At 48.5% G+C, this 15961-nt stretch overlaps 1 protein-coding gene across 9 annotated transcripts in view; it reads right to left on the bottom strand.

Annotated features, from left to right (window-relative positions):
- Positions 1-3024: 3024 nt before the first annotated feature.
- WWC1 (WW and C2 domain containing 1) overlaps positions 3025-15961 on the bottom strand; it is a 158167-nt gene continuing 145230 nt past the window's right edge. For all 9 annotated transcript variants that reach the window (XM_004468558.5, XM_004468559.5, XM_071210970.1 and 6 more), the window contains exons 18-23: positions 11493-11619; positions 10057-10221; positions 7465-7557; positions 6383-6616; positions 4642-4763; positions 3025-3789 (exon numbers count right to left, since the gene is read on the bottom strand). In XM_004468558.5, the coding sequence (XP_004468615.1) occupies positions 3723-3789; positions 4642-4763; positions 6383-6616; positions 7465-7557; positions 10057-10221; positions 11493-11619 (808 nt within the window). In that variant the 3' untranslated portion in view covers positions 3025-3722. The remainder of the gene's footprint in view (positions 3790-4641; positions 4764-6382; positions 6617-7464; positions 7558-10056; positions 10222-11492; positions 11620-15961) is intronic.

The raw sequence follows: 15961 nt of genomic DNA, 5'->3' as shown, positions 1-15961 counted from the left end.
TTATAAAACTATAAATACAAAAAAATTTTATCTACGCATCACCTAAAATTTTCTCATGTACCACCAATGGCACCCATGCTTTGCTGTGGGAAATACTGCATCAAGTCATTGGGTCCAAAACCACTGGGAAGTGTTTGCTCCGTCATTCGATTAACAGGACTGGAATTAGAACTTTGGTCTTAGCCTAACTCACTCAATGGACAACTGTTTGAGGACCTGCCACTGTCAGGGATTGTTCTGGTCTTGGGGCTAAACAGAGCAAGAAATGCATGGTAGGGGAGTGGATGTGGCTCAGTGTCGAGCTCCTGCTTCCCATGTACGAGGTCCTGAGTTCAATCTCTGGTACCTCCTTAAAAAACAAACACAAAAACAAACAAAAAGAAATGCATGGCACATGCCCTCCTGTCCTCAACATTGTAACGAACAGACAAACCCCCAAAATTAAGTAAACAAGTGCAAGCAGTAAAAAGTACTACAATGTCAAGATTGTGTCCTTTTGTTATTTCTCTTATCAGCTTCATGTATATTTTTCAGTCCTTCTGCGGTTGGTTGTAAATTTATGACTCACCGTATTCTCCTAAGTAAATTTGTTCAGCCCCAAGTGCCCTGGAAGAAGCCTCATTTGTGGTGTAGACCAGGCTTTTGAGTTTATTTCCAGATGCTTTTTTCTCCTTAGTAGAATAAAACGTCCCTGCCATTTAACAACTTACCTTTGTTCGTTACTGAATCTTTACGTGACTTAATGAAGGGCAAATCATTATTCCCCAGCCCCCTTTTCAGGACAAGGAAACTGAGGCATCTTGCTCAAAACCCCAGAGCTAGAGGACATGGGCAAGTCTGGACATGGGCTTTTGAATCTCATATTTTTCTACTGCACCCCAGTGCCCTTCAAGCAATGGAGACTGCAAATACGTTGAGAAGAAATGGCTGAAAGGTAACTTAACAGTCTTACGTGGAGCTCTCACACTGCCTTTTTAAAATGTGGGCAGTAATTTATTCATTCCACGTTTCTGGGCTTTTGTGTCTTGAAGATTTCGAGAGAAGGCACATGCACAATTACAAGTGGTGATTTATTTAGTCTTCAATTTCTTGCTGGGGGAACAAGAAATTACTGGTGGCTTGCCAGTGAACCATTTATAAAGAATGCAAAGCCACTGTTTGAAGGGGACCCCTTCCACAGACGTGGCCTGGTGTTCCCCACAAATGCTCCATCCACTGGAGCAGCACTGGGGCACACTTCTCCGGGCAGGATGATTTCTTCCACTTAGCTCTTCCTGTACAAAGGAGGGTGTGGTGAGCTCTGTTTTCCCAGTGGCTGATACTGTAGGAGTGCAAGGGGGCCAGGCCATTTTTGGACAGCACAGCATGGATGCACTCCGAGCAAAAGAAATCCAGCTCTGGTCCTTCACGTTTTATTGAGCACTGTTCTGATTAGGACTCCTTGACCCAGCTTGCCAAACATAGACTACAAACGGGGAGAGGATGCTGCTGATCTGCTGGCAATGAGTTCAGGCCCCAGCTAGCCCTTTTCCTTCCCCATCTCTTGCATCTGCTTCTTTCTGCAGGCTGGCCTCATTTTCCCAGGCTTACTGGCCCCTCAAAGCTGGCACCATGGAAACAGATAGCTTTGGGAAGAGAAAATCTAGTCTTTCATCCTCAGGTGGAAAATGCTAGGTATCTCAGTTTGCCTGTTCTGCTACAATAAACATCACTATTTGACTTCAACAACAGGAATTTATTGTATCACAGTATTAGGGGCTCTAAGTCCAAAACCAAGGTATTGGCAGGGCATGCTTGTACCGAATGCTAAGCATTCTGGCGTTGGCTTGCTGGCGATCCAGATCTTGGTCTCTGCTTCCGTTATAAGGCATCTCTGTCTCTGTCTCCTGTTTCTTCCTGTGGCTTCTACTACTCTGTCCACATTTCCTTTGCTTACGATGCCTCATAATGAATTAAGCCCCACTCTGGTTCAGTTTGGCCTCATCTTCATAGGATCTTAGAAGACCCCATTTAAAAATGAGCCCTTGAAGGAAATTTCTTTCTACCTGAGTAGAAAAAGCCATATAAGGAATGAAGTATGGGGTGAGGAGAGCCTCAGCAGCCAAGTTCACTCCCAGAATTTATCCCTCACCCAGGGGCCTGGAGAGGGCCATGCCTATCAGTGTCCTACCACTCTGCCTCCTCACCGCCTGAGCTTCATTCAATTAGATCAGCCGGTCCCTCAAACTGTACAGTGCCCAAGACTTACTGTGGGGACATGGTTAAAATGCAGGTTTCTGGGCTTGTCCAGAGGAGTGGAGTCCAGGAATCTGCATTTTAGCAAGCTGCTCTGGGTGATTCTGCTGTAGCTGGCTGTGCAGCATACTTTGGGAATTGCACAGGATAGTTTCTGAGAAAGAAAGGAGCAAGAGATTTTGTTGTTATTATTGTTGCTATTTGTCTGTTAAAAGCTGACTGCAGGGAAGCAGATGTGACTCAAGCAATTGGTGCTCCCGTCTACCATATGGGGGGCCCCGGGTTCAGTTTTGGGGGCCGCCTGGTGCCTTGGAGAGACGGCCCAGGCTGCGAGCTGACATAACAAGATGATGCAACAAAAAAGAGACACAGTGGAAAGACAGTGAGAGACATGACCAACCAGGGAGCTGAAGTGGCTCAAGTGATCGAGTGCTTCTCTTCCACGTCGGAGGTCCCAGGATTGGTTCCTGGTGCCTCTTAAAGCGAAGATGAGGAGATAAGCAGACACAGAAGAGCATGCAGTGAATGGACACAGAGAACAGACAGCTAGCGCAGGTGGTGGGGGCGGGAGGTGAATAAATCAAATAAATTAATTCTTAAAGAAAAACTGACTGCAGCTGGTCCACAACAGGCCCAGCTGAGTGACCACTTTAAGTCAATGAGCAGACAGGGCAAAAGAAGACTTTACCAGGCATGAGAATGGATGGGGAGGAAACCACTGGAAAAGGGAGCAATCGAAAACAGGGAAACAAGGATGAGGTGAGGGGTGGGAGAGAAAAAGAAAGAACGTTCTTTTAGAAAGGCCACTTTATTGAAGAAGATAAAACTCAATGGAGTTCTCCACAGCCCTCCCCTCACGTTGGTGGCTTCACTGGGCATCTGAGAGTGGCTGGGCAGGCCTGGCGCCAGCACGGGGTACTCGCCCTGCTCCCCACTGCCTGCTCCAATCAGGCGGCCAAATACAAACACATCACAGCTTATGAAGACTGGTGGATGCACCTCAGAATCCCCCAAATTGTTCCTGTGCAATTTTTTTTTTTTAATATGGTACAAAATACATTAACTAGGAAAGGTCAGCTGTGCTGTGACATCTGCAGGACGTCCTTTTAGGATTAGCGTCCCACAAACATACTTATTGCAGTAAAATCTCTAAAAGGTAGAGCTGTACAAAAAAAAAGTCTAAACAATTTTAAGAAGAGCAGCAACTTAACACTGCTTTAGCTCATTTAAATTTTCTTTCCGAAAAAATACATTCCTAAATATACAAACTATACAATCGTGTCATTTGAATGCTGGTTTTTTTTTTTTTTTTTTTTAATAACAATAGAACCCAAACTAAAAAAAAAAAAATCCGTTCATCTTCAAACCCACAAGAGCATAGAGGACCCGTGACTCGGTACCTTCATATAACACCACATAAATAACTTTGGCCACAGTCAAGTGTTCACAGCGTGGCCAGTGGAACAAGGGAAATACTTTAATGGCGCTTAGACGTCGTCTGCAGAGAGGGTTGGGATATTCATCCGAGGCCGGGTGAAAAATGCCATCTTCTCCCTGTGAAAGACACCAATCCTTCAGAGCAGGGTTTTCTGGCCTTGCTCCGTGGACATCGGGGTTGGCTAATTCCCGGCTGTGGGGCTGCCCTGGCGCTGTGGGATATTTAGCAGCACCCCTGGCCTCTACCCTGGAGATGTGAGCAGCATGCCCTCCTCTGGTCGACAACCAACGTCCCAGACATTGTCGAATATGGGGGCAAAATCCTCACAGGCAGAGGGCCGCTCAGCCTTTCAAAGGGCCTGCAGGCCACTTCCAGTGTTTCCTCACTTGCTTATTTTAGATTTCCAAGTGACTAAAACAAGAGATGACGAAATATGTGTCTAAGAGTATACAGTAAAATTTAAAAGTGTATATCCCGGAAGTGATTGATTTATTCTTGTTTCTAAGCACATAAACAAACACATGTATCTTATCTGAGAGCACCCCGTCTGTGAATGGGGAAGACGCTCCTGGGACACCCGGGGTCCAGTACAGCAGGAAAGGGGCCCCCTGGAGCTCCTGGCAGCAGCAGGCCGAGCCGGGGAGGCCTGGCGAGCCTGCGCCACCCCCAGCCTTATTTATCACCCAGCCAGTCCTCTGCAATTATCGGTGATGGAAACGTTCGGGGGACGGCCAGGGCAGGTGGCTCATTCATTATACAAGAGGATCTAACAAATTAGCTGGAGCTGCGTGGGGACTGATAAAGACGGGCGAGGGAAGAGCACTGCAGAGCTCATACATCGCCAGGGACAGCTCTGCGGAGGATAAACATCTGTTACAGGGAGAGCTGGCACCCAGCAAGGCACGGCACGCCACAAAGGCTGGGAGGGCAAAGGAGAGGGGGGCCGGCCAGATGCGCCGTCGCCTTACCTGAAAGACTGCACTTCTGGGGGCTCCTTACAGCTCTGGCCCCGGAGCCTCTGCACATCCTTGGCCGCGGCCCTCATCATCTTGTCTGCCTGCAGCTCACTCTTGTGCTCTGCTCGGTCCACCTGTAGGGCAAAGCAGGCGAGGCTTGGGATGGCAGGCAGCCCCCGGGGCCTCTAGAAACTGGGGAGAACTTTCTGTAACCAAGGAGGGGTCTACTGTGCTCAAAAGGTCTGAGGGTCACAGAACTGGCATCCTTATTCTTTCTGTCCTCAGAATGATAAGGGGAAGAGAAAGGGCAGGTTTGCATGGTCTGGGCATTGAATGCCTGTCCTTATTTCTGACAGATCTACAAGGGCATAGGAGGAGATGAGGGCTGTCCAGTAAAACATGCGTTACCCTGCCTAACACTGAGAGCCACCTGGGAAGGTGGTTTTTAATGTTACCTCTATTTCACAGATGGGAAAACTGAGGCTCAGTCATGTGAAGAAACTTCTCCAAAGTCAATCAGCTAAGAAGTGGAAACCCAATTCCAAGCCGTGCAATTTCAGGCTTAAGAGCTCTAGTTACAATACCACACCCCTTTTCCCTGATGCAAACATCTGTAAGCACTTCTGAAAACAAACTACAAAGAGCCCTGAAATATCCACGTAGCATTTACTTGAAAATACTGCATGCAGCAAAATTTTGGTCAATGGAACCCTAGTTTAGATGGTAATTTAGTACAAGTTTGTTATCACACAGACATGAATGTACTATTTTTTACTATTTGAAATATCAGACTTTCTTAGTTCATTAGGGCACATGTAAACTTGTTTTCTCATCTCTTTTTGCCTTGGCTACCAGGAAGCTCAAAGATGAATGTGATGCGCAGCTGCAATTAGGTCACTTTAGGTTTGGGATATATTTATTTCCTTCTCCTCCTTAAAGATTTTCAATTTTACCTTTAATATTCTTACGGTAATCCTGTTTAAAAGTACACAAGAGTATAGATAATACATTGAAAATAAATAAGCCTTTCTGGAACTTCGAAATTGCCAGAATCAATTTGAAGCTCTCACAGTAGCCCATGCTTATGGAGTCCAGCACCACATTCCTACCCTACGGCTGAATCACTGCCTGCCTGGAGAGCTGGGCGTTCAGGTAAAAAACAGCTGATGGCCCTCGCCCTGTGTAAGGTGCTCTGTGCAATATCCACATGGGTGCAGAGTGAACTAGCAGAGGTCTGTCATTCCTGGCATGGGTGGCGATCTGGGGGTGCCAGGGCAGGGGCACGAGCAGGCTAGTGCTCCCAGGTGTTGTGGTTAGCTCACACACCGGGGCTCGATCGGCCCCTGTCTCCTGGGGAGATGCTTGCTCCATGGGACTGCGAGGGCAGGCACTGGGTGGGCAGGTGTCCTAGCCTTCTTCTGTTGGAATATGTGCCTTTGCACAGATTAGCCACCTCATATGTCTAACGGAGGACTATACGAATGGATAAATGCTTGAACAATAGGGGCTTGCACACAAACACATAATTGCCGCACAAGGCTCCTGCAACCAGGGAAACCCATTTATGAGGTTTACTGAGGAAAGGGGTTCCTGGATCCCTTTGCTGCCTGGAACGAGGCACCCCTGGAGCCCGCCGTGGCCCGCAGAATTGCAGGACCAGTTAAAAGCTCTCGGCTCTCTTCCTTGGGGCAGCGGCTGCCCCTCCAAGGGCAGAAAGCGCCTGACCCCCTGGTCTTTCCCGGCGGCCACTCACCCGCTTCTCCAGCATCCTGAGCAGTAGGCGGAAGCGCTCGTCCTCGCGCACCCATGGCGGCAGCTCCTTTTCCCCGTGGCTCTTGGCTTTTTCCAGCTGCTCCTTGAGTTCCTTCAGCACTGAGATCTCCTGAGTCAGCTGGCTGTGCCAGGTCCTCGTCGCCTGCAGGTCTAACTCGAGGTCCAGAGAGGTGCGGATGAGGCGCTCGGCTCGGAGGGATTTCACTGACGAAGGCTGTGAGTGTGGGGGCGGGTTAGGCCCCTTATTGGGGGGCCCCAGCCAAGTGAGCCCACACCGCCCCCTCCTCTGAGACCATAGATACCACTCTCTTGGAAGCCTGTCTTGAACAATCCCACTTACACAAGCTCATGTTTATTGAGCATTTATTATGTCCCAGGCACAATGTCAAGCATTATCCTTCCATAACTTTCATTTTCACAACAACTCTTGCACAGATGAGGCTCACAGAGGTCGCCACACAGCATGAAGTGCGAAAGCAGAGATTTCATCCCAGGCAGGTGGCTCCAGACCCCAGCACTCACTCACCCTGACACTGGGCCAGCTTCCCACTCTCAGGGCCCTCAACACTGATACTCTCAGGTCATGGATTCTTGTCACTATCCTTTTCTAAATTGTTTCCTAAGCGCAGGCCTGTCCTCCCCCTCAGGGGTAGAAGGCTAGTTTCCTTGTCTTCGTGTTCCAATAATGGACGTCTGTGGCTTTTGCTGCCCAGCAGCCACCTTCCCATTCTCTTGGTACTAGCACCCTCATTTTCCTTTGGGGACCCACTCCTTCCCCATTCTCCATTTGTATGGGCTTCGGGGATGAGAATGTGACCACAGACCAGACAATCAGATTTTCACTGATTGGTACAGGGCTACATGAGAATGTCACCCAAGTCCAGCCAGTAATATTCAATTCTGGCAATTGTGCTGAACTAGTTGGAAAAAAAGATACTCAGAGTTTGCTCTTTAGAGGTTGCTGGTCAGGCATTCCCGACCATGGAGTGTGTGTGAAGGACGCAGGGTTTGGGAAAAGGAGGGAGAAGCAGGCATGTGGATACTTCCAGGTGACTCTCTTACCCGCTTCATCCGCATGCTGCGCCGCTCGAGGGAGTTGCGAACGAAAGGTGGCTTTTTGGACAGAGTTGAGCTGTCACTGTCACTGCGATTCAGCTGCAGGAAGAGTGTCATGGGAGGTTTAGCACCGTCAGAGGGCGGCGTGGAAGGTGCTCTAGGGCCAGGAGGGAGGTCGGGGTCCCCACCCAGCCTGGTGCTTCCTCTCCTGCGCCCGGGGACCCATGGGGCAGGCTCTGTGCTGACCTTCCTGTCCTTTATGAGAACATTCACCGAGCACGTGCGATGTGTGCAGCACAGTGCCACACGCCAGACGAGCACCGTCTCATCCAATCCTTAACAGGTGCATCAGCGTTTACAGATGGAGAGAGAGGCAGAGGGGTCAGGGAACTTGTCCAAGCTGGGAGAGCTGGTAAGGAGCACAGCTGGCAGCCGGGCTCCAGGGCCCCTCGACCTACCACACGGGGGCCTATCTGAATCTACTCTTCGCTGTAGCCCACAGAGCCCTCCTTCACTGGCTCAGATGGTGCCGGGTCAAAACTGACTTAATACTTTTAAAAAAGCAGCTCATAGGCAAAGCCTTCGGGGACTGGAATTTTATAGTAAATATTGGAGGGAGGTTTGACTGCATTTTAATTTGAAAAGAGGAACACTTTACAGAAGTTACCCTATTTTATATCTTCCATTTAACAAAATTACATCCACATTCTAATCCTTATTAAAAAGAGTGACTCGTACACTAATTTCTTTTGGTGTGGTTTCTTCGATGAGGGGCATTCTACACTTGGTGCTGAATTTCCACTGTGCATTCACAAAGATGGTAATTTTTGCAAAAACAGAAGGTTTACCCATTATCCTAAAGCCTTTTCTCTACACCCTTCATATTATTTACTTTTGAAGCACTGATTGATTTTTTTTCTCTTCTTTAGTTGCAAGCTGGCTTATTTGCAAGATCCTTCACCTGCGATTCAAGGATTCCCCAACATCACACTCTGCACCTTTAGCAAAATATGCGGCCAATGTGCATTGCGCTTGCATTGTCTTTTCAGAGCTCAAAACGCTCACAACAACGCTTACACAATAGCTAGAGGCTGGACCCGGAAGGGAGAGGTTTGTGCCTTGACTGGGAGGGAATGCAAGGGATGTTTTAGTGCCAATCAATATGATCAGTAGTCAGTAAATTAGTGAAACTTGTCCTGGTAGGAAGAAGTTAGCTTCTCACTGAGGCCTTGAGAAATGAATTCTCAGATATTGAAAACTCCCCTATGTGTCCCCTTGCCCAATAACAAAAAGCAGGTAAGTGCAGGCGGAGGTAGGGGAGGGTCCGCTGGCCTCTTTAGTCTCCTGTCTGACTGACTGCACCGTGGGCAGGCGGGTTCTGTTCAGCTTCTCTGTACTGCTCCTGGCTCTGCGTGGCGCAGGGGACGGGAGTCCACGGCCAGGTCACTCCAGCCCAGGGCTCAGCGAGTGTGCGGGCCTGCTTTATCGGCATCCTCCCCGGGGGAAGTGCCTGCGCCGGCTCCGTATCCCTAGCAACCAGGTGAGCCCTTGATCCGTGCGCAAACCCTCACTGTGGCCTGGAAAGGGGTACAAGAGTTGGGTAGCGCAGCGGGGGAGACTGAGCAACACACCCCAGAGAAAACCTGTTCTTAATCCTCACGCACACTCTGTGGGTGTGAACCCATCCTACACGGGACCTTCTGAGCTGTTATTCTTAGGTAAGGTGCGGTCCAGTTGAAGGAGGGTGGGTCACTGGAGGCCTCAGGACATCCCCCCGTGAGGAGAAAGCCAAGGAATCCCAAGAACTGCCAGCAGCCTGCACCAGGATGCTACGGTGTTCCGGGAGAAGGCAAGCCTTGCCAATATTTGGATTTTGGACTTATTCCCAAGCCAGGTCATTGGGCGGCATTTGTGATAGCAGCCTGGCAAACGAAGATGCAAGGTAAGCATGAGAAGGATCAAAGACCTAGAGCAGGGCTTACAAACTCCAGTGGGGTCTGCACGGCACGTCGGCAACCTACACAGGTAAAGGCGAGGTGGAGGGCCGAGTGAACTGGAAACCCCTCCGAATGCCTGACTCCTGGGGCCAGCGAGTCCCTTTTTTTTCTTCCCAAGAGAAACTAAAATTTTATGTGAAACTTCCCATTTTTATTTTGTTACTTGCCTTGCCTAATTTTAAAAGTTGATAACGAATTCAATTTTTTTTTTTTAAAAGGCCAAATAAAATGCCATTTTGCAACCTTAGGCTGCACACAAGAAACATCCTGGTGGGAAAGAAAAATGCCCTTTCAGGGGCAGTGAGAGCGCCAGTGATCTCAGCAAGTGGCCAAGGAGGGTGGAGGGCAGGGAGTGAGCAAGGAGGAGGTGGAGGGACAGCTGCAATAACAGTAACATGGGTAGCCGTGCCCCTTACATGCCTCATCTAAGTCAGTCTAACCCAGAACCGACGGTGTCGGTCCCTCAGCTCCAGATGAGGAAAGGGAGGTGCAGAGGATACCAGTGTGTGAGGGGGAGTCCCTGGGACTTGCACCCCTTGCTCTGTCGGCTCCCCCGGGAGTCGGGCGCTCGGGGAGGCGGCAGGGGCCGCCGCGTGCTTACCCGGCACACGTACTGGCTCTGAGGTCCGGGGGAGAAGGTCTTGGAGCGGATGATGGTGCTCCCTCGAAGAAAGGGCCCGGGCGGGGGGGCGCCCCCGCGCCTGTCCTTGGGCCGCACCACGGTGGGGGCTGGGGCTGGGGTCTCCGTGTTGGTCTCTCTGTCCACCTGAGGAAGAAGTCACGGCCTGAGGCCCCCGGTCTCCACGCTGACTCGGCACCCTCCCTGAGGCTCCTGGGACAGAGTCCCCTGCTTCTCCCCACTCCCGGTCACCTTGTCTTTGGGCCAGAGACACAGCTGGGGACTTTCTGGGCTCCAGCCCTGCTTGACTTACTCAGCTCGGCCCAGTCAGGCTGGGGGTGTGAGTCCTCAGCTCCCCAACGACGCCTGAGGGTTGGGGCTCATGGGGCCCATTCAGTCCCCACTCAAAACCGCGTGGGCAGTGGACATCCTTCCTGCACCCGTGTCCCAGACTCCACACCCTGAAGACGGGTGCTCCGACGACATCTGGCCAAGCCATGCCCGAGATCGCCACTGCCCACCCAAGAACTGCAGGCTCATTCTTGTAATTATGGAGACAATCAGCAAGTCTAGGTTTTTAAAACTAGGTCATCAGGGCCTCTACTTTTCTTTTCACAGTGGTCAACCAGTAAAAGATAAGCAGACAAATAAAAACACCTACATGCAGGGCTTCTATTAGCCTAAATAGTCCTTCTGAGCACATTTTTAAAAGATGCCCCTCTGGTTGGAGAACCTGCAAAAGGTTCTACTCCAGTCCCCCCCTTGGTGGGGCAACTTTGTGCAATGCACAGCCTGCACCTCCATGCCCAGGTGCCCTGCTTAAACACAACAGGTGCTCTTTTTCCAGGACTCCTACAGGTGGAAAGAAAATAGTTCTTTATGGAAAGCGAGTCTTGTTATGGTGTGCAGCCCTAATGCTACAGGGAAGCGAGGGGCAAAGGGAGCTTGACTGGAATCCCCTTTCCTATTGCATGCTCGGCAGACCCAAATGAACAAAGGCATCCCTTTGAAGCCACAGGACCTGTCTGAAAGGTCGGTATTATTGCGTCCATTTTAGAGATGAGGACAGGAAGGCTCAAGAGGGTAAAGGAATCTACCTAGCACAACACAGCTAGGGAGTAGCAGAGTCAGGATTTGAATCCAGACCTATCTGATTGTATTGAGATTTGTCCAGAGAAACAGAACTGCAAAAGGCAGCAGAGACGAGAGGGGTGAGTGGCCTCTCCTGGTTTACTGTCCCTGAAATGACCTCCAGTATAGATGGGGACCCTCCCAAAAAACCTTCCAGGCCATCCCATTCCAAGGGACTGTCTTCATTCTGGAGACTTTGCCTCGAGCCTTTACTGACAGTCTGGGCTCAAGGACTGAGGACTATTTCTCCAGAGACAGCTCCTCCCGGCTCACCGACCCTCCCTGACCTTCAAGGCTGGGCTCTCGTCCATGTCCAGCGAGGCTTTCTCAGTGAAGACGTCCTCCTCTCCCTCCTCCACTTCCTCCTCGTCCTCAGCCGCGACCTCATTCTCGCTGTTCTCCTCCTCGTACCTCCTGTGATGACAAGGGACTTGGGTTACCCACCCAGGGTCCACTCTGCCTCTGCTCATCTGCCTTTAGATGGGTCCAGGGCAGGGCATCTGATCCTCACCAGAACTGAGGACACATTTTGAAAGGAATCAGTTTTAGTAAGGTGTAACTTATATATAATAAAATGTATCTACTTTTGGTGCATAATTTGATGACTTTTGTCCAAAGTATTCACCTTGTGTGACCACCTCCACAATCAAGATCTAGATCATTTCCATCACCCACAGTTTCCTTTGTCCCTTTCCCAGCTAATCTCACACCACCTCTAGCCTCAGGCAGCCACCGCCCTGTTTTCTGTCATTATTGATTAGGTTGCTTTTTCTCAGCATGATGATTTTGAGATTCATCCCTATTGCTTCATGTATCAGCAGTTCATTCCTTCTTATTGTTGGGTAGTATCCCATTAGGTGGACATACCACGTATTGTTTTTGCACCCATTAACTGACTGAAGGACATTTGGATTGCTTCTTCTTTTCAGCAATCATGAATAAAGCTTCCATGAACATTTGTGGACAAGTCTTTGCAGAGATATATTTTTCTTGGATGTATAACTAAGAGTGGAATTTCTGGGTCATCCGGTAAATATAAGCTCTTCTTTTTAAGAAACTGACAAACTGTTTTTCCAAAGTGGTTATGCCACTTTATATTCCCACTTGCAATGCTATGAGGTTTCCAGTTCTCCACCTACACCTGATAATGTCTGTCTTTAAATTTAGGCATTCTATTGGGTATGTATTGGTAAGTCATTGTGTTTGTTTTTAGATTTATTTATTTACCCGCCCCCGGTGTCTAATCTCTGTGTCCATTCGCTGTGTGTTCTCCTTTTCTTGTCAGCAGCACTGGAAATCTGTGTCTCTTTTTGTTGCATCATCTTGCTGAGTCAGCTCTCCATGGCATGTGGCGCCACTCCTGGGCAGGCTGTGCTTTATTTGTGTGGGGCGGCTCTCCTTGTGGGGCGCACTCCTTGCACGTGGGGCTCCCCTACGTGGGGGACACCCCTGCGTGGCAAGGTACTCCTTGAGAGCATCAGCACTGCTCATGGGCCAGCTCACCACACGGGTCAGGAGGCCCTGGGTTTGAACCTTGAACCTCCTATATGGTAGACAGACACTCTATCAGTTGAGCCAAAACCACTTCCCTCATTGTGGTTTTAATTTCCATTTCCTGTTGAGGATCTTATGTGCTTGGTGACCATACATATATTTTTATTATTAAGGTGTAAGAGTTCTTTCTGTTCTGAGACCTGTCATATATATGTATTGGCAAATATTTTTTCCAAATCTGTAGACTGATTTTTCATTTTCTTGAGGGTATCTTCCAAAGAATGGATGTTTTCATTTTGATAAAGTCTAATTTATCAATTTTTTCCTTCTTTGGTGTAGGCAAAGAAATCTTTGCCTACTCCAAAGTCGCAAAGAATTTCTCCTCTATTTTCTTTTAGAAGTTTTATAGCTTTGCTTTCGTATTTAGAGCTATGATCTATGGAAGATTAATTTTTGTAAATGAGATGAGGTAAAGGTCAAAGTGTTCCCCTATTCCCCACATGGAGAGTCAGTTGTTCCAGCACCATTTGCTGAAGAGACTTGAATCTGGGAATACTCTTTATAATTATCCTCTCCACTTAGATTCCAGGGTCAGAAGGATCTGGTGTGACAGACCGCATTTGTTGTAATTTATTTCTATTCCTATCTTTATTCTTCAAAGACACACATAACTATTAGGCCTCTGATCAGCATGAGACAGTGTAACCACACTGAGCTGACAGAATTCTAGCTGAAAGTAGATAATTTAACCTTCTAGTCAGTTGGCTCAGTGAGACTGTGGATAAACATAAAATTTCCCATAGGATTTTCCCAATAGGAAAAACTAGATCTTGGATCTCTATCACCAACTCCACAATCTGCCCTGTACTTGGATGGGGACTATTTCAATGAAAGGGCCTTTGGCCTCCCTCGTTCTCTCCACAGCTTCCCTATCTACCACTAAAAGAGTTGTTAAACATGTGCCTAGGGAGCACTTCTCAAGGAATTCTGCAGAAGCCAAGTGAACTAGCATTTATTGAGGGCTTGATATGTTCCAGGTGCTGTGCTAAGGCCTTACAACAGTGCCAAAAGAGGCAGTTCTCCCCATTTTACAGATGTGAAAAACTGAGCATCTAAGTGCTTGCATGCCTTGCCAATGCTACTAGGCTGCTAAATGGTAGAGCAAGGATTCAAACCCAGATTTGTCCAACACTACAAGTGTTCAAACCTATGAATATCTATCCTGTTTTTTAAAAAAGATTTTATTTATTTATTTCTCCCCACCCCTTTGTTGTTTGTATTTGTTGTATCTGTTGTATGCTGGTCTTCCTTTTTTAGGAGGCACTGGGAACTGAACCTGGGACCTCCCATGTGGGAGGGAGGCACCTAATAGCTTGAGTCACCTCCACTCCCTGCTTTGTGGAATATCTCATTATGTTTTCCTCTGTGTCTCTTGTTGCGTCACCTTGTTGTGTCAGCTCGCCATGCCAGCCTGTCATATCAGCTCACTGTCTTGTCTTCTTTAGGAGGTACCAGGATCTGAGCCTGGACTTCCCATGTAGTAGGCAGGAGCTCAATCTCTTGTGCCACATCCATTTCAGGATATCTATTCTTTTTGACTATGAATCTAATCTAAGTATTTCAGGAAGGAAACAAACAGTCTCAACTATAAAGGGGGGGGACCCAAATTACAATAAATCATTATTACGCAATAGAGTGAAAAAAATTTTTTTTGATAATATCAAGTGCTGGAAAAAGTACAGGAAAACAGATACATCTCTGTGGGGCACATAAGTTAGAGCAGTCAAGTTACTCTCTGAAGTCAATTTAGCAGTATCTGTTAAAATTTAAAAAAATGTACATATTCTAGATTATGTACAGTAATTGGATTATTTGAGTGTTAGTGTATAAGTTAAGGTCAATCACTATTGGTGGGAAGATTTATTAGCATACTCTTGAGAACTATGCTGCAAAGTCTGTTAAAATATAAGACACACATTCCCTGGGACCAGGCAATTCCACTTCTCAACAACTGCCCTGGACAAACACATGCACAAGTTCCCAAAGGAGGAAAATACAAAGACTTTTACTCTAGCATTGTTTGTGATTACATTCTCCCATGTTTTCTAATACTTCGAATTTTGTTTTGCTTGCAGATGATAAAAGAAAAATCCAGTCTTCTTATTATATGCACTAAAAATACCTAAAAAATAGAATAAAATAAAAGAAGGGAGTAGTAATGGTATGCTTGGGGACTGAGGGAGGACTGCAAAATAGAACAGAGGCCAGTCTTCACAGACCTGGACACGTGACTCCAGAGCTGAGTGGGCACAGCAAGGCTAGTTAGTATTCAGACCCGAAAGAAGCCTCAGTCTGGGGGGAGGGGGCTGCAGATGGATTTACCCCAGTATAGCAGCTCTGGGATCTCCAGCCCTCTTTGTAAGTCAGTGTCTGGGGAAGTTTGAATGGCAAGGGGTGGGGAGAGAGGGGGCCACAAAGGGAGAGAGAACAGAAGGCGGTTGCTAGGAGACGGCGTGAAAAGTCTCAACACAAGCTTGGAATTTGGCGGAAAGCACTGATCTTGTGCCAGGGTTTTTGGGAGACAGGTCTCAGGGCCTATTTTCAGCATCAGACCTTTGCCTGTGTGACTCACAGGGCAGCTCAGCACAGCAGTGCACCAGAAAGAGCAAGAGAGGGAGAGAGAAAGGACAGAGAAAGAGAGAGGAGAGAGGAGAGTGGGAGAGAGATGAGAGGACAGAGGGAGAGAGGGAAGAGAGGAGAGGGAAGAGGGGAAGAGGGGAAAGAGAGAGAGGGGAGAGGGGGGAGAAGGAGATGGGAGAGAGGGGAGAGGGGAGAGAGGGAAGAGGAGAGGGGAGATGGGGGAGAGGGAGAGGGGAAGAGGGGAGAGGAGAGAGGGTGAGAGGGGAGATTGGGGAGAGGGAGAGGGAAAGAGGGGAGAGGAGAGATGGTGAGAGGAGAGGGGAGAGAGGGAGAGGAGAGAGGAGAGAGAGGAGAGAGGGGAGAGAGGGAGAGAGGGGGGAGATGGGAAGCGGACTTGGCCCAGTGGATAGGGCGTCTGTCTACTACATGGGAGGTCTGTGTTTCAAACCCAGGGCCTTCTTGACCCATGTGATGAGCTGTCCCACACTCAGTGCTGATGCGCACAAGGAGTGCCATGCCATGCAAGGGTGTTCCCCGCGTAGGGGAGCCCCAGGCGCAAGAGGTGCACCCCATAAGGAGAGCCGCCCAGTGCAAAAAAAGCACAGCCTGCCCAGGAGTGGTG

Source organism: Dasypus novemcinctus, chromosome 2, assembly GCF_030445035.2.
Source record: "Dasypus novemcinctus isolate mDasNov1 chromosome 2, mDasNov1.1.hap2, whole genome shotgun sequence".
NCBI classification, from domain to species: Eukaryota; Metazoa; Chordata; class Mammalia; order Cingulata; family Dasypodidae; genus Dasypus; species Dasypus novemcinctus.
The sequence above is the reverse complement of the archived record's forward strand: the minus strand, read 5'-3'. Positions and strand labels throughout refer to the sequence as shown.